Genomic DNA, 18,715 nt, shown 5'->3' with positions numbered 1-18,715 from the left:
ATTGCTGCTTTAATCCTCAGTCAGGCGCAGCTGGTCTGACAGGCGCCGCAAAGCTGTTCTCGCTCCCCTCTCCGCTCCAAGGGGGCCTTCCTATCTCTAGGTGCTGTTCGAAACCCCCCTAGTTTCCCGCCGCCTGCGTGGAGTGCAGTAGTGACCCTCCTGGCCTCTCAGGCACACTGCGCCCAAACTCCTCCCACTTTTGAAGGTTGTTTTTCCTTTTATTTTCATCTATTATTTTTTTTAGTTTGCTCATTTTATGAATGAAAATTACTAAGGTTGTGGATATTTTGTGGAAATATATGGGCTTGTCCAGGGTGGCCTCTCAGGGGGATGCGGTCAAGATCCTACCGGACGGGATCCCGGCAGTCGGAATACCGACACCAGGATCCCGACCGGCACAATCCCGACATATTCTCCCTCTGTGGGTGTCCAAGACACCCATAGAGGGAGAATAAATTAGTGTGCCGAGTGTAGCGAGGCGCGAGCCCGCAAGGAGCTGCGTTGCGCTCGCCGCCCCTGTCGGGATTGTGCCAGTTGGGATTCCGGTGTCGGTATTCCGACCGCCGAGATCCCGTCCGGCGGGATCTCGTACTGATCCCCTCTCAGGCACACTGCGCCTAAACTAATACTCATGTTTGTATTTTCCCTTTTTTGCTTCAGATTTTCTGCTGAACTGGCCCGTAAAACCTTTGATTTCTCTCTTTGTACTCCTAATAAAGGTCACTGATCACTTTAGGAGCGGTAGAATTGAGTTTATTAGGTGCTAATGACGATTTTCTAACAGGTGCCTGTCAGGCGCACTGCGCCTGAACCCAGGAGACCCAGAGGTACGCTTGACGGAGGGTTAGCACCTAAACCACCGACATCATGCAACTGGCAATTACGTAGACCCCTGAGAGCTTTATTAGGCGTATAGACAAAGTAATGCCTTATTTATTGATAAGCAAGGTAATAAGGATTGTCTGTCACTGCCAATTAGTAATAAATTGTCCCCATGGCAGTTGAGCAATACCCCTAAAATTATAATAATATAAATCATTTTAAAATAGACCCTGGCAGATCAATCTCCCTAAATACCAGATCTAATGACACCACAGATTGCGTTATTTCTGGCCCAGTGTCCTCGGTCTACCTCTCATTGTTCTGATTCCTACGGGCCACAGAAATGTTCTTGTTATGTGTCCTGCTGCTCTAAGGACCTGCTTTAGAGGTGGATACAAATGCCACTGCAGCCTCGTCTTTGTACGCGCCGTCTGTGCGAAAATATGCAAATGCCACAGGAGGGATCTTCTGTAAAAAGAAGCCAACTGACCACTTCTCTGATCTGCTGCTTGTGTCCAAAAACGCAGCATCGGATCAACATTGGGATCATCAGTTGCAGCATCAGACAATTAGGCAGCGGTGAACAAGGTGCTAGAACCAGAGCCTCAGCACCATCACAACACAGGCACACCGCAGCTCCGGCGCATGTTCAGTCCCATAAACATTGGTCAATAGCGACCGAATAAGGACTGTGGGCCTAATTCAGGCCTAATCGCAGCAGCAAAATTATTCTCTAATGGGCAAAACCATGTGCACTGCAGGGGGGGGGGGTAGATATAACATGTGCAGAGAGAGTTAGATTTGGGTGGGGTGTGTTTAAACTGAAATCTAAATTACAGTGTAAAAATAAAGCAGCCAGTATTTACCTTCAACGGAAACAATATAACCCACCCAAATCTAACGCTCTCTGCACGTTACAGTATGTCTGCCACACCTGCACTGCACATAGGCCCTCATTCCGAGTTGTTCGCTCGCTAGCCGCTTTTCGCAGCAGTGCACACGCTAAGCCGCCGCCCTCTGGGAGTAAATCTTAGCTTAGCAGAATTGCGAACGAAAGATTCGCAAAATTGCGAATAGACATTTCTTAGCAGTTTCTGAGTAGCTCGAGACTTACTCTGCCATTGCGATCAGTTCAGTCAGTTTCGTTCCTGGTTTGACGTCACAAACACACCCAGCGTTCGGCCAGACACTCCCCCGTTTCTCCAGCCACTCCTGCGTTTTTTCCAGAAACGGCAGCGTTTTTTCACACACACCCATAAAACGACCAGTTTCCGCCCAGAAACACCCACTTCCTGTCAATCACACTCCGATCACCAGAACGAAGAAAAATCCTCGTAATGCCGTGAGTAAAATACCAAACTTCTTAGCAAATTTACTTGACGCAGCCGTGGTGCGAACATTGCGCATGCGCAGTTAGCGGAAAATCGCACCGATGCGAAGGAAAATAACGAGCGAACAACTCGGAATGAAGGCCATGGTTTTTCCCATTAGAGAACAGTTTTTCCGCTGCGATCAGGTCTGAATCAGGTCCTGTATCCAGGACTGAATCAGGCCCCAAGTGTTGTAGCTTCATACCGTTCAAAGTAGGTTAAGGACGAAACTGGCCAAGAAGACTCTGTGTGTGTGTGTGTGTGTGTGTGTGTGTGTGTGTGTGTGTGTGTGTGTGTGTGTGTGTGTGTTTATATATATATATATATATATATATATATAATATATTTATATATATAAAATATATATATAATATTATTGCTAGAAAATTTTGATTGCTAGCTCCACGGGTCAGGGAATTATTTATTACAACTCAATGCTGGGGAATACGTTGACACCATAAATAAATATTATAGTAGAAAATGCAGTGGTTACTTAGACCGCATTTGCAACTACGGTGCGGCATGTCCTGAGTTTACCGTTACTGCTATTTAAACGTTGTACAGGTAAGTACGGTTTCACAGAGTAAAATTTCCCAGCTCTCTATTATCTTCCTACTACCTTATTATTATATTACCCAGCATCCCGTCGCTATGCACCGATTCCCGATGGTGCGGAAAAATCGGTCGCACTGGTGATCGCAAGGAGATTGACAGGAAGAGGGAGTTTGTGGGTGGCAACTGACCATTTTCTGGGAGTGTCTGGAAGAAACGCAGGCGTGTCCATGCGTTTGCAGGGAGGTTTCCTGACGTAAATTCCGCTCCCGGACAGGCTGATGGGATCGCAGCGGCTGAGTAAGTTCTGGGCTGCACAGAGACTGCACAAAATCAGTTTGTACAGCTCTGCTACACATGCGATCGCACACTTGCACAGCTCAAATACCCTCCCCCTGTAGGCGCCAACTATCTGATCGCAGGACAGCAAAAATCGCCTGCTAGCGATGAGGTCTGAATTAGGCCCTACGTTCCCACTTGCAGTCAGCGTTCAGGCCGGTTCCCAGGCTGCTGCAGTGCAGCACAGGGCGGAGAGAGAGTTGGGAGCAGCGTAACATATAAATGATAAATCAAACCTCAGTCACGCTGGAATTTGTTATTGGTGGTCTGGGCAAAGGGCCACATTATACAGTATACGCTGTTAGGAGATTAGGTTTCATTCTTTGGAATTGAGAGAATACAAGTGACACAATCAGATCTGTCATATAACAAGGCCAGACTAGTTGCTTTTGTATTTTTGTAGGGCTTGGAGGAGATTATTCATTTCCCAATGATCCATTGCAAATGTTCTAGGTATTAAGTAACACATTATTGTCTTTCCCGGCGGCGATGGACAGGAAATCATTTTGCAGAGTCCAAGGTGCAGAGTAAAATTGGATTGGGTGACATAAATCATCGAAAAATGGTCTAATGGGTTTTGGTGGATTTTGATGAATAAATCCATGGGCCAGGGCATTGGGGAAAGGGGGACGTGGGGATGTGTTGCAGTAGTGAAATCTTTTTAAATACCCCTGTTGCCTTTAACAGCGCAGTGATCCAGTTTGTATACTGAGACATTTGTGAGCATGAAGGTAGAAACGATCAGTGGGGGTCATTCCGAGTTGTTAGCTCGTTGCCGATTTTCGTTATACTGCAATTAGTCGCTTACTGCGCATGCGCATGGTACGCAGAGCGCATGCGCTTAGTTATTTTACTATAAACTTAGCTGTTTTGCTGTAGCGTCTGCAGCGCTTTTCAGTCGCACTGGTGTTCGGTAAATGATTGACGGGAAAGGGGCGTTTCTGGGCGGCAACTTAGCGTTTTCCCGGGGTTGGCTAAAAAACGCAGGCGTGTCAGGGAAAAACGCGGGAGTGTCTGGAGAAACGGGGGAGTGGCTGGCCGAACGTAGGGCGTGTTTGTGACGTCAAACCAGGAACGAAATGGGCTGAGCTGATCGCAGTGTAGGAGTAAGTCTGGAGCTACTCAGAAACTGCTAAGAATTTTCTATTCGCAATTCTGCTAATCTTTCGTTCGCAATTCTGCTATGCTAAGATACACTCCCAGAGGGCGGCGGTTTAGCGTGTGCAATGCTGCTAAAATCAGCTAGCGAGCGAACAACTTGGAATGACCCCCAGTATTACTGAGCCACAATAACAGCACATAAAACACTGCAGGCAGCCGTCTTGTGGGCTGAGGCTGTATTTGAGTGCTATCTATAGGGTACATTCCATTAGCCTCTGAGCTTACCATGTGATTGCAGCTCTGCCAGCAGCGATTCACTTGCTGCCACTCAGCTGCGAGGTATGTGCAGAAGAGGGTGTACTTGATGCAGATTGTTCATCGTAGCCTCATGAGCTGCAAGGAAAATCCACACTAAGGGGGTCATTCCGAGTTGTTCGCTCGCTAGCTGCTTTTAGCAGCATTGCACACGCTAGGCCGCTGCCTTCTGGGAGTGTATCTTAGCTTAGCAGAATTGCGAACGAAAGATTAGCAGAATTGCGAATAAATAATTCTTAGCAGTGTCTGAGTAGCTCGAGACTTACTCCTACACTGCGATCAGCTCAGCCCGTTTCGTTCCTGGTTTGACGTCACAAACGCCCTGCGTTCAGCCAGCCACTCCCCCGTTTCTCCAGACACTCCCGCGTTTTATCCTGGCACTCCTGCGTTTTTCCGCACACTCCCAGAAAACGGTCAGTTTCCGCCCAGAAACACCCACTTCCTGTCAATCACACTCCGATCACTTCAACAATGAAAATTATTCGTTCGGACGTGAGTAAATCTACTAAGTTTTGATCTAAAATACTTAGTGCACTGCGTACCATGCGCATGCGCATTTTCGCCTTAATCGCTCCGTGCGAAAATCGTCAACGAGCGAATAACTCGGGATGACCCCCTAAGTACCACCCTCTGGAGCTTACTGCCTGGTCTAACCCATAGACTTTGGGTACTTTACCTGGAATCTATGGGTTAATGTACATTAGTCAAGGGGGGATTTGGCTAATAATTGAAAAGCGCTGGGCTTTAAACCTGGAGCAACAGCCCCGTGGCTAATTAAACCTGCCCGTATAAATGAATAATAACACACTGGAGCAATTACTCAGATGCTGATCAGAGATTCCTAATTGCCCAGTAGGAGAAAATAAGAGGAAACAAATGATTGACATAAGAAAACAGGGGTGTTGATCACTAGTTGACTCTGATCTGTCCTTTGTTCCCCACATTCAATCTGTCTCAAAATCGTGTTACATGCATCTAAAAAAACATATCCAAAATATGACCATACCTTACACAAGACACTGCAAAAACTCTAATCCACGCTCTCATTATCTCCCGCATTGATTATTGCAATAGTCTCCTCACTGGTCTTACCAAGAAGAGACTCTCACCACTACAATCCATTCTAAATGCAGCTGCGTGGCTAATCTTCCTTGCTAGACGTTCACCGTCTGCAGATCCGCTCTGTCAGTCCCTCCATTGGTTACCTGTATTCTACCGTACTCAATATAAAGTACTTTTACTCACACACAAGGTAATTAACCAAACTACACCAACGTACATCACTTCTCTCATCTCAAAATATCTCCCAACCCGACCCCTTTGCTCTTCACAAGATCTACGTCTCTCATCCACACTCTTTTCTTGCTCCCATGCACGATTACAGGACTTTCTTTGGGCTGTACCCACTCTGTGGAATGCCCTACCACGTACAAAAAGACTCTCCCCTAGTCTCCAAACCTTCAAGCGTTCCCTGAAAACTCACCTATTCAGACAAGCCAATCAAATTCCAGAACCGCTCACTTTACCTTCATAAGCTTTCCTATCCAATTATATCCCCACCAGAGCCGGCCCTAGGCATAGGAAAAATAGGCAAATGCCTAGGGCATTTGGCATGCCTAGGGGCACAAACAGCTACTGATTAAAATTATATGCGGCATGCCTATATTCTGTGTGTGACTGTGCCTGTATCTGCATACAAAATGTTACGTTACAGTTTATTCCTGGAAATCACTGTAACATAGCATTTCGTATGCAGATACAGCCACAGTGTATGTTTATAAGGACATTAATAATGTGTGTCATATGTGTAAGGAGCATTACTGTGTGGGATTATGTGTATAAATGCATTTTCTGCTGCGGGGTACACTGGGCTCCACAAGGATAGACATAGGGGTGTAGAGTAGGATCTTGATCCGAGGCACCAACAGGCTGAAAAGCTTTGACTGTTCCCAGAATGCAAAGCGCCGCCTCCTCTATAACCCCGCCTCCCTGCACAAGAGCTCAGTTTTGTAGTTGGTGCCGCAGATAGCAGGCACATAACAGAGGGGCTGCTCCAGGCAGCCCTATGAAGAGCTTTTTTGAAGAAAAAGTGAAGACTACAAGGGCAGCAGCGGTGTGTAAATGTCAGAGACATTCACTGCTGCAGCTCCAGCTGTCCCCAGCGGCGCTGTACACTCCCGAGCCCTGGTTGCCGGGTAACTACAGCAGGAGGCTCCGGTTTTCTTCATGGTCAAGCACACACGACGAGGGCTCTCCGGGATCGCGTGGCCGAGCTTCGGGAGGTGGTGAGTGGGTCCCGCTTGCGGGACCCGTACTTTTTTGCGATCCGGCGCGGTCAGTGAGAGGCGGGCCGCGCGCGCTGGCGGTGGACACTGTGGCAGTACAGGCGATCCCACTAGATCACCAGGGCATGGGCGCAGGTCAGGTTTTCTCTCTAAACCATTTTAATAGTAGCCCACAGTACCCGGTGGTTTTGCCAGCAGGGGGATAAGGCTTAGACCTGAAGCCCTTCCCCCAGCCCCAGGGCGCCATTTCCCGCAAATGTTCCCGCCCTGGAGCTGCATATCTGTCTCTCCCTCACTCCCTGTCAGTGTCTGGGCGCCATTTCTCTCAACTTCACTGTTCCTGGGACTGCTTGGGCAAATCCTCCTGTGTAAAGCCGCCTGGTTGTCAGTGCTGTGACTTTACATGACACTTAAGTATTCTACCTGCCTTTTAGACAGTTAAGAAAGAGTGCATTTAGTCAGGGTTTTCTAGTACAATTACCCTGTGATATACATCCAGTTCTTACTGTGCAGTGTTATATCTATTGACTACATAGCTATATATAAGCTAGTCCAGTGCAGTATTATTATTAGTAATAACATCTGCATTGTACAAACTGTAACTATCTGTGTGTGCATTAGCTCGCTGAGTGGTGTCCATTATGTGTCTCTCACTCAACTTGCTATCCCTATATTCTATAACCTGGTGCATCAGGTTTTATATTTATATAGGATTTCCACAAATATATACTTTAATACGTATTTTTCTCTGTAATTTTAGTCACCATATCTCTCCTTTATCTCTGCTAGTGCTGACTACACTGCACAGGGGTTTGGGTACGAGGTATTGTGCTGCTGCCAATTTGTACTGTGTTACCTGATACTGCAAGTTACATCATGTCTGCTTCTGAGGGTAACGGTTCTGGGGCTGAACACACTGCTGGTGTTGCTGAAGCCACGGATCCCTATGAGGAGAATATAGCAGCTGTGGGCTCTGGTTCTGGGGGCTCCTTGCCCCTCAGTGGGACTGTGGCAACGGAGGTACATAATGTCCCCAGCCCCCCTGGGGATCCCAGGGTGGGGGGCCGGCTTCTAGGGTATACCCAGGAATGGTTGAGGACCACTTCAGATGCCTGGGTACGGGAAGTCGTCACTCGAGGTTACGCCATAGCCTTTAAAAACCGACCCCCTCATCGATTTTGCCGGACAGACGTCCCGTTGGACCAGACAAAGGCAAACACTCTACATTCGGGGGTACAGACCCTCCTGGATACAGGAGTCGTAGTACAGGTGCCTCTTGCGCAGAGGGGCCGGGGGTACTATTCTCCGCTGTTTCTAGTCCCGAAACCGAATGGGTCCTCCCGGCCCATTCTCAACCTCAAGGCATTGAACAGGTTTGTGAAGGTTTCCAAGTTCCGTATGGAAACCCTTCGCTCTATAGTTCTGGCCTTGGAACCTGGGGACTACATGGTCTCCCTGGAAATACAGGATGCTTACCTGCATATTCCTATAGCAGTGTCACATCAGCAATACCTGAGGTTTGCGATTGGCAACCTACATTACCAGTTTCGGGCGTTACTTTTTGGTTTAACTACGGCTCCGCGGGTCTTCACCAAGGTCATGGCGGTGATGACGGTGGTACTCCGCCATCAAGTTGTCAGGATACTGCCGTATCTGGATTACTTGTTAATCCTGGCAAATTCCCCAGATCTTCTCCTACGTCATCTGGATATGACGGTTCGGTTTCTACAAGCCCACGGGTGGCTCATCAACTGGAAGAAATCCTCTCTGGTCCTTGCTCAGAGCATGGTGCACCTGGGAGCGATATTGGACACTCACAACCAGAGGTTGTTCTTGTCTCAGGAGAAAGTCCTGAAGCTTCAGGACAGGATTCGTTGCTTCCTTTCTTGTCCGCAAGTGTCGATACATTCGGCGATGCAGGTGCTGGGCCTCATGGTCTCAGCATTCGACATGGTGGAGCATGCGGGCGGTCTTCAATGCATTGAACCTGGCCCAGCGTTTTATTCAGAACCGTCCTGTTCAAGTACAGTCGGACAACGCCACCACAGTAGCTTACATAAATTATGAAGGCGGCACTCGAAGCCGTTTGGCAATGAAGGAAGTCTTACGGATTCTACATTGGGCGGAACGCCATCTACCGGCCATATTGGCAATATTCATTCCGGGAGTCCTGAATTGGGAAGCGGACTTTCTCCATCCAGAAGTGTTTCAACTCCTAGTGGAAAAGTGGGGCCTTCCAGACGTAGATCTGATGGCGTCTCGACACAATCACAAGGTTCCAGTCTTCGTAACAAGGACAAGGAATACTCAAGCAGCATTCGTGGATGCGCTGGCGGTGCCGTGGAGGTTTCGGCTACCGTACGTGTTCCCTCCGGTGTCACTCCTGTCCAGGGTAATTCGGAAGTTCAAGCAAGAAAAAGGAATTCTGCTTCTCATAGCTCCGACGTGGCCCAGATGGCACTGGTTCTCAGACCTGCAAGGCCTATCGTCAGAGGGTCCAATTCTACTTCCACAACGCCCAGAACTCCTCGTTCAGGGCCCCTGTGTCTACCAAGACCTAGCCCGGCTGTCTTTGACGGCGTGACTCTTGAAGCTTCCGTCTTAAGGGCTAAAGGGTTTTCTGAGGCGGTCATTCAAACTATGTTGCGGGCCCGGAAACCGACTTCGGCTCGGATTTACTATATGGTCTGGCATTCTTATTTTGTTTTGTGCGCATCTAACGATTATGACGCTTCCAAGTTTAGTATAGCCAAGTTGTTGGCTTTTCTTCAGCAGGGCCTGGACTTAGGCCTGCGTCTGGCCTCCCTCAAGGTTCAAATATCTGCCTTGTCGGTGTGGTTTTAGAGAAAAATTGCGACCTTACCTGATGTGCATACCTTTACTCAGGTGTGTTGCGTATCCAACCTCCTTATGTCCCGCCTGTGGCTCCTTGGGACTTGTCGTGGTTTTGGAGGCGTTACAAGAGTCTCCGTTTGAACCTCTTGATTCAGCTGATCTTAAGTGGCTTTCCCTTAAGGTGGTGTTTCTGCTGGCTATTGCCTCAGCTAGAAGAGTGTCGGATTTGGGTGCCTTGTCCTGTAGTTCCCCATATCTGATATTTCACAGTGACAGGGCGGTTCTTAGGACTCGTCCCGATACTTACCTAAGGTGGTTTCTTCGTTCCACCTTAACCAGGCGATTGTGGTTTCGGCACTTGTTTCTCCTGATCTGTCTTCCAAAGAGAGGTCTTTGGATGTGGTACGGGCTCTCCGTATCTATGTGAAGAGAACTGCTTCTATTAGGAAATCTGATTCTCTCTTTGTGCTTTTTGGATTTCACAAACGGGGCTGGCCTGCTCACAAGCAAACTTTGGCCAGATGGATTAGAATGGTGATTGCACATGCTTATGTGGGGCTGGCCTCTCGGCTCCTGCTCACATTACGGCCCATTCTACTTGGTCTGTGGGACCTTCTTGGGCGATCCGCCGTGGTGCGACCCTTAAACAATTGTGCAAGCCGGCTACGTGGTCATCTGGGAACACGTTCATAAGGTTCTATGCCTTCGATACTGCCGCTTCCCAGGATGCTTCCTTTGGACGCAGGGTTCTTGTGCCCGCTACAGTGCGTCCCCTCCCATAAGGAACTGCTTTAGGACATCCCCTATGTCTATCCTTGTGGAGCCCAGTGTACCCCGCAGCAGAAAATGAGTTTTTTATGGTAAGAACTTACCTTTGTTAAAACTCTTTCTGCGAGGTACACTGGACTCCACAAGGCGCCCACCCTGACGCACTTAGCTTCTTTGGGTTGGTATGGCATTAGCCACTGATACTTCTCTTGTCGTGAGAGTGTGGTGTATGTGGCTACTAACTGTTGTCGTCTCTTTTCCTGCTACTGCATTTGGGCTGGTTAACTAAAAACTGAGCTCCTGTGCAGGGAGGTGGGGTTATAGAGGAGTCGGCGCTGTGCATTCTGGGAACAGTCAAAGCTTTTCAGCCTGTTGGTGCCTCGGATCAAGATCCTACTCTACACCCCTATGTCTATCCTTGTGGAGCCCAGTGTACCTCGCAGAAAGAGTTTTAACAAAGGTAAGTTCTTACCATAAAACTCGTTATTAATGTGTGGCATTATGTGTTTAAGGTTTGTGGTTTAACGTATTGAAAGGGCAGTACTGTGTGGTCTAATGTGAATAAAGAGCAAATAAAGTGCGCCGAATGTGTGCACTTTTCCTATTTAAATTATAGGGGGTAGGAGCACAAAAAATTAGGACTGCTATGGGTGAGGGATGATGGTGCTGGGAAATGGTGCAGGGTCAGAGGCGGAACTAGCGCCCGTGCTAGGGGGCACCAGCCAAAATCTTGCCTAGGGCATCATATTGGTTAGGGCCGGCTCTGATCCCCACTGTACAGTCCACACATATCCTCACTTTCCCTTCCTCCTGACCCTGGTTCATCATTGCTGTCATGTGATATTACACAACCCACCAAGAACCTTTGCAATCTGGTGGACAACTATGCGATAGATAGCACCTATCCTTGTGTATCAATGCCTATTTCCGCATATTATTATTATTATTATTAGCAGTTTCTTATATAGCGCAGGATATTCCGTTGCGCTTTACAATTAGAACAACAGTTATAGAACAAAACAGGGCAAAGACAGACAGCGGTAGGAAGGCCCTGCTCGCAAGCTTACAATCTATAGGGAAATAGGTATTGATACACAAGGATAGATGCAACCTGTTACATAATGTTTCCCCAGATTGCTAGGTTCTTAGTGGGTTGTATGATATGATCACCCAGCAATGTTGGAAGACAAAATGTGAGGTTATGGGGACTGTGCAGAGGGAATGTAACTGGATAGGGAAGCATTGAAGGTTATGTGTGTGGGTCAGGAATTTGGTAGGCTTGTCTGAAGAGATGAGTTTTCAGGGAACGTTTAAAGGTTTGGAGACTAGTGGAGAGTCTTATTGTGCGTGGGAGGGCATTCCACAGAGTGGGTGAAGCCCGGGTAAAGTCCTGTAATTTTGAGTGGGAACAGGTAATACATCTGGATGAGAGACGCAGATCTTGTGCAGAGCGGAGGGGTCTGGTAGGGAGATATTTTGAGATGAGTGAGGAGATGTATGATGGTGCAGTTTGGGTAATAGCCTTGTATGTAAGTAAAAGTATTTTATATTTGACACGGTAGAATACCGGTAACCAATGGAGGGACTGACAGAGCGGATCAGCAGACGAAGAACGTCTGGCGAGGAAGATTAGCCTCGCAGCTGCATTTAAAATGGATTGAAGTGGTGAGAGCCTATGTTTGGGAAGACCAGTAAGGAGACTATTACAATAATCAATGCGGGAGATGATGAGTGCATGGATCAGAGTTTTTGTAGTGTCTTGTGTAAGATAATGGCGTATTTTGGATATGTTTTTAAGGTGCATGTAACATGATTTAGAGACAGATTGAATGTGTGGAACAAACGACAGTTCAGAGTCAAGGATGACACCTAGGCAGCGAGCTTGTGGGGTAGGGTGGATAGTTGCATTGTCAACAGTTATGGCAATATCAGGTTGGTAACTACCCTTAGCTGGTGGGAAAATAATTAATTCTGCTTTGGAAATGTTGAGTTTGAGATGGCGAGATGACATCCAAGATGAAATGGCAGACAGGCATCCAGTGACACGAGCCAATACAGATGGTGATAAATCTGGGGAGGATAGGTAGATTTGAGTATCATCAGCATACAAATGATACTGAAATCCGAAGGAGCTGATTAGTTTACCAAGAGAGGAGGTATAGATTGAGAAAAGCAGAGGACCTAAGACTGAGCCTTGCGGTACTCCAACTGATAGAGGTAGAGAAGAAGAGGTAGAATCAGAGAAGTGAACACTGAAAGATCGATTAGATAGGTAGGATGAAAACCAAGTAAGGGCTGTGTCCTGAAGACCTAGGGATTGTAGTGTCTGTATGAGAAGAGAGTGGTCAACAGTGTCAAAAGCAGCAGAGAGATCTAGAAGAATAAGTAGTGTGTAAAGGCCTTTTGATCTAGCAGTGACCAGATCATTCACTACTTTATTCAGTGCCGTCTCAGTGGAGTGTTGGGCACAAAAGCCTGACTGAAGTGGGTCCAGTAAGTTGTGGGAGTTAAGAAAGTGTGTAAGGCGAGTGTAGGCAAGTCTCTCAAGTAGCTTGGAGGGACTGGGTAGCTGAGAAATGGGACGGTAGTTAGAGAGTGCGCATAGATTGTAAGCTAGCGAGCAGGACCCTCCTACCTCTATGACTGTTTGTTATTACCTAGTTTTGTCTTATCATTGTGGGCCTAATTCAGACCTGATTGCTCACTAGCTGTTTTTTGCAGTCCAGCGTTCGCATAGTCGCCGTCCACCGCGGAGTGTATTTTAGCTGTGCAAGTGTGCCATCGCATGTGCAGCTGAGCGGTACAAAAAAACTTTGTGCAGTTTCTGAGTTGCCCAGAACTTACTCAGCCACTGCGATCACTTCAGCCTGTCCGGGGCCAGAATTGACGTCAGGAACCCTCCCTGCAAACGCTTGGACACGCCTGCGTTTTACCAACCACTCCCAGAAAACGGTCAGTTGCCACCCACAAACGCCTTCTTCCTGGCAATCACTTTGCGATCTGATGTGCGAATGGATTCTTCGTAAAACCCATCGCACAGCAACAATCCGCTTTGTAACCGTGCAACGTGCCTGCGCATTGCGGTGCATACGCACGCGCAGTTCTGACCTGATCACAGCGCAGCAAAAAACGCAAGCGAGCGATCAGGTCTGAATTACCCCATGTGTCCGGTTGTAAAGCGCAACGGTATTTGCTGCGCTCAATAAGAAACTGTTAATAAGTAAATAAATAATAAATAATTGGCCTACGGCAGCCCAGAGATGTGTCTCTATTTTAGTTTATTTAAAGCCTTGGGCTGTGACCCAAATCCTCGTCGTTCCAGTCTTCCCACTCTCCCTCCGCGTTTGGTTGTTTATCGTTGGCTTTTTTTGAGGCAGGAAAGTAAGGCAGGTCACCAGTCCCGGTGCAATTATTTAAAAAAAAAAATAGTTTACTGTAACACCCTAACGGGGGCAGCGTCATCACCCAAAAGGGTGGGTAGTCATGTCAGAAGGTCGGCGGGATATATAATTGTGTTAGATTTATGCTTGTGCACTTTGGGCGGTATCCCCATGCAATGTACAGTATATAGGGGGTAATTCTGAGTTGATCGCAGCAGGAACTTTGTTGGCAGTTGGGCAAAACCATGAGCAGTGCAGGCGGGGCAGATATAACATGTGCAGAGAGAGTTAGATTTGGGTGGGTTATTTTGTTTCTGTGCAGGGTAAATACTGGCTGCTTTATTTTTACACTGCAAATTAGATTTTAGTTTGAACACACTCCACCCAAATCTAACTCTCTCTGCACATGTTATATCTGCCTCTCCTGCAGTGCACATGGTTTTGCCCAACTGCTTACAAAGTTCCTGCTGTGATCAACTCAGAATTACCCCCATAGTTTGTTGTATTTGTGCATTGTATATTGGCCTGATTTTGCCCGTCCTTTCTTTATGTCTCAGTGTATTTATTATTATATTATAGTTGTGCAGTGATTTGCACACATGACACAGTTCTCCCAATAGAAGGTTTATTATTGCTAAAGCTCATTGCACTAAACTACAAATCCACACGCCCTTTCCTCCCCCTATGGAGCACAACCGTATGCCCCATATATGGAGGTGATTTGCTTTGTCTAGTTCAGATTCCATTTAATATAGAATGTACTAGATAAATTGTAAGTTGCTATGGGTAACACTGCTGTCCTCTTTTGAAGGTTTGATAAATACCGACCCCCCAATTTTACTGAACACCAGCAACTATTCTCTTACAGTACTTTTTATAAAAATCTTCATTTGTGGAAAGGCTGAAAGGGACCTATTTATCAATGAATATATGTGGGATATGCCCCACAGCACCCTTTTTCAGTGGGTATCCACAAGTGTTCCCTGAGAATCTTACGGCTGTCAGTAGGTGTGCGCCACAGGGCTGTTCTCAGACAAAAACATTGCGCTGTGTGCATATAACACATTTCACAAGCAGGAGCATCGTTAAGGAACATAGTTATTTGGCGCCATTTTCCTTTAACTTACAGCTAATCCGCTTTACAACATGATGAAAGTAAAGTTCGCCCGAAGACTACGGAGCCCATTTATCAAGGATCACATATTGAATGCGATCTGCGCAAGATCTTACCACCCCTTCAGGTGGATGTATCACCCAGCACCCACAGGGACAGGGGCTCTGAAAGGATCCCGTCCCTGCGATGTGCGGTCACATGTGACCGTGGTGCATTGAGACCATTTCCGACAGAGGGTTTAGAGAAACCCTGCCGGTCCCTCTTTCTACGCTCCGTAGCCCATAGGCTACAATGGGCTTCAGCAATCAGAAGATTAGCTGCAGGGAACAATACTGGGAATGTGAAGCCTTCCCGATGTTGATGTATTGGGCAGCATCTCATCCACCATAGAAACCTAAGGAGGATGCAGCTGCCGGCGGAAATGGAGAGATCCCTCCTTTATACATTCAGGAGATCCATAACATTTGCGGCTAACCCCTGTTTTCGGGGACATAGCCACAAATATTATTTGATAAATGGACCTCTTAACCTTTCTCTCTGCCTAAGAGACGGCTAGTTTCCAGTTTACCCACAGATCATCAAAGGGACGGGACCTTAGACTTCTGACTTGCTGGAGGACCTGACTAATAGCGGCCATCTTCCTGCACATTTCATTACTTGCCTGATAATGATCCATGCAGTTTCGATCAAATATTTTACTATTACTACTTATGCTTAGAACATCTCTCTCTGCTACTTCTCCGCTCTCGTTAACCGTGATAATTGCTGACCGGAGTTATTGTCATTGCTATGTCTTCTCTAATATATTTTTGTTATTATTTTTTTTGCAGAAAATCCGGAGAGAGCGGCCTTGTACTTTGTATCAGGGGTATGCATTGGCCTCATTCTGACACTGGTGGCACTGGTAACGAGGATATCCTGTCGGACGGACTGTAAGAGGTCCACTGTGAAGAAGACCCCCAGGAAACAGGAGAGTGACAGCGACAGCAGCGACAGTGATGACTCCGACACCACCTCAGACCTGTCTGCCAGGAGGCACCGGCGCTTCGAGAGGACTTTAAACATGAACGTTTTTACGTCGGCCGAGGAACTGGAGAGGGCGCAGAGGCTGGAAGAGAGGGAGCGCATCATTCGGGAAATCTGGATGAACGGGCAGCCGGACATCCCAGGAACAAGGAGCCTCAACCGTTATTATTAGGACTGCTTTTGTGCTCGGTACCTACTGGCATCAACAATGAGAACTTGTATTCATGAGAGACTTGGACGGGAAGTGCACAGGAACTAGTTATTTATGAGTGCATCTCTGGCAATCCTTCAGGTCCTCAGCATAACAGAGAGATGGAAATGCCTCCACTTTCTGTTATTCCTACAACCCCACGGGGGACAACCCGCAGAGGAACATGATCTGTGTGCCTGTCTTCATTGAGACGCTAATGATGATGTTTGAGGCTGGTCCTTGATGACTCTTTGTGGTTTGAGACCATACAGGACACGTGGGATTATGTTACCAGCACGGACAGCGAAACAATGAAATGCTGGAGAACTCTACCATAATTTGGGCATTTTTTTTTTTGTTTCTTTCAGACCTAAAATCATCATGGTGATTAAACAGTCTGTAATATTTAATAGGCGTTTGAAATCTTCCTTTGTTTGGCAGCATGTAGTACTGACACCTCAGGGATGATATCTTATTGTACTTCCATGTTTTTTCATGGTTAATGTATGGCATTAGGAGCAGAAGTGGATTTACACTGTAGGCAGAGGCCAAGCAATAGAACTAGTGGATATAGTAAAAAGGATATGGTTGGGGACCCGGGACTCTGGGAGCCCCTGAAACCCCAATATGGGTACTTCTTTCACTTTTTGAGAAATCACAAGCACCATGACTGCTTAGCAGACAGAGAAAGAAGACTTTATAAGTCAGGAATACTGTCTGACGACACCAATGCACAGCAGCCCCGTGAGTATTCCAAGACGGAACGTCTCCAGTATCTATTAAAGTTTCCCTATATCTTGGCCCAGGAGCAATTTAGCTAGAACACTGTCCACAGAGGTTCCTGGCCGTGGTTCTGTAGGAACGCCCAACCATCTCCTTGATGTCTGTGATAATGCACTGCCATGTGTAGAGGGTATACGGTTGCCCCTCATACTAAGGTATATTGATAAATCTCCCCTCTATTCAAAACATATATTTATTGTTCAATGTAGTTTGTAGACTATTCTAGATGAAGATTCATATAAAGCAAACTTGTTTGTATATTGTGTTATGTTATGTATGCTATGCAAATCTTTAGGAGAGACGCCAATGAAGTTTTTGTGTGTTCCTCACTGATTGTTCCTCATTCCTTTTACACTTGGGATCTCACCTTCCAGAATCCTGCCCTGGCTCATGTCTCAGAACCTGTAGTTATAAAACAGGTGTATCTATAGGAACCAGTCATGACGTGGATGTGACTACGGAGGCTGACCATTTCCTGTCCTTTAACTCCCTATAGGCAAGTGCCTTACGTTCCTAATTATTCATCCGATTCTGCTTGTGGGCTGAATTCATGCCACTGATATCTCCCTTTGGCTAGTAATGTGCGGTGACCGTGACCTGTGAGTGATGTGTCAGATTATAACAACCTCAGAGAGGTGGACATTTGTTTAATATATATATAAATATATACCTAGGTATTTTTGGAAATGCTGCACGAGGATGTGCCTTACTGAGTATCTGTTTAACCAGCAATGTTCCCTATGGATTGCAATGAACAATATTTTTTATACATTTTATTGAAGGAAAACAAAACATATCTGTAAGAGAGGCCGCATGTGGCGGACGGAGAGAAGAACAAATAAACCGTTTTGTTGCTCATTTTCACAAAATGATGATTCGTCAGTGCTTGCTGTGTGTAAGGGATAAAGTACTGTGTTTATAGGGAACTGACTCCACCTGGTCCGGGATACATTTTAAGGGGTGTCCGGATGATAGCTTGACATAGACAGTCAATAGTTAGACATCATATGGTCGACGTGGTCGAAAGCTCAACACTTAAATTATAGACAGTGCTAAGGTCGACAGTGCTAAAGGTCGATTAGGAATAGTAACCTTGTCTGAGGCGCCTTGGCCAAAGCATGGTGTGTGAGGCGCAAGGCAAGCCCGCGAGGGTATATGTTTGCATTAATTGTGGTCACATATGATGAAACATGACACCCAAAAAACTTTAAAAACTTGTGTCGCCCTTTTTGTGTCAACATTTTCATGTTGTCCTTTTAACTCTGTCATCCTTTGCTGCTGTCTACCTTTTCCATGTCAACCTTTTGACCCCGACGATCTAATGCACGTTGACCATGTGTGGTCGACTAATTCACTAATTACTGTATGTCCTCTATAACACACGCATTTAGGGATATTAAAAGTCATGGTGTGTGGTGACTTCTACAAGTAGGAATAAGCAAACATATATATTCATATTATATATTGTATTCTGTATGTGCATAGTTAGGCTTACCGTACTATACCTTTAAACCATGACGTTTATGGATTACACAAGTTCTGTGGCTGATTAAAACCAGTGGAAACGCAGACTTGAAGTCAGCCAGCCCCAGAACCTGTGTAATTCATTTGTGTGCTGGTCTATAGGGATAATATGGTAAGCCTATGTATAGTAGTATTGAGAAATGGGCTGCACGCTGCATGAAGTGATACTTGCTGCATCTGCACAGATCTCTCAAAAGTGTGTGTGTGTGTGGGGAGAGGGGGAGGGGGGGGGGGTTGGCAGGAAGGGGCTTGTGGGGGATAAGGTGCACTCGCACAAATACATTCACAGCTGCTAATTTGTGCACCATTCC

At 46.6% G+C, this 18,715-nt stretch overlaps 1 protein-coding gene across 5 annotated transcripts in view; it reads left to right on the top strand.

Annotated features, from left to right (window-relative positions):
• LOC134908966 (protein eva-1 homolog C-like) overlaps positions 1-17,749 on the top strand; it is a 600,054-nt gene extending 582,305 nt beyond the window's left edge. For all 5 annotated transcript variants that reach the window (XM_063915258.1, XM_063915260.1, XM_063915259.1 and 2 more), the window contains one exon: positions 15,712-17,749. In XM_063915258.1, coding sequence (XP_063771328.1) covers positions 15,712-16,079 — 368 coding nt within the window. In that variant the 3' untranslated portion in view covers positions 16,080-17,749. The remainder of the gene's footprint in view (positions 1-15,711) is intronic.
• Positions 17,750-18,715: the final 966 nt, after the last annotated feature.

This window comes from Pseudophryne corroboree, chromosome 4 (genome assembly GCF_028390025.1).
Source record: "Pseudophryne corroboree isolate aPseCor3 chromosome 4, aPseCor3.hap2, whole genome shotgun sequence".
NCBI lineage: Eukaryota > Metazoa > Chordata > Amphibia > Anura > Myobatrachidae > Pseudophryne > Pseudophryne corroboree.
This window is presented reverse-complemented; position numbering and strand designations above follow the sequence as displayed.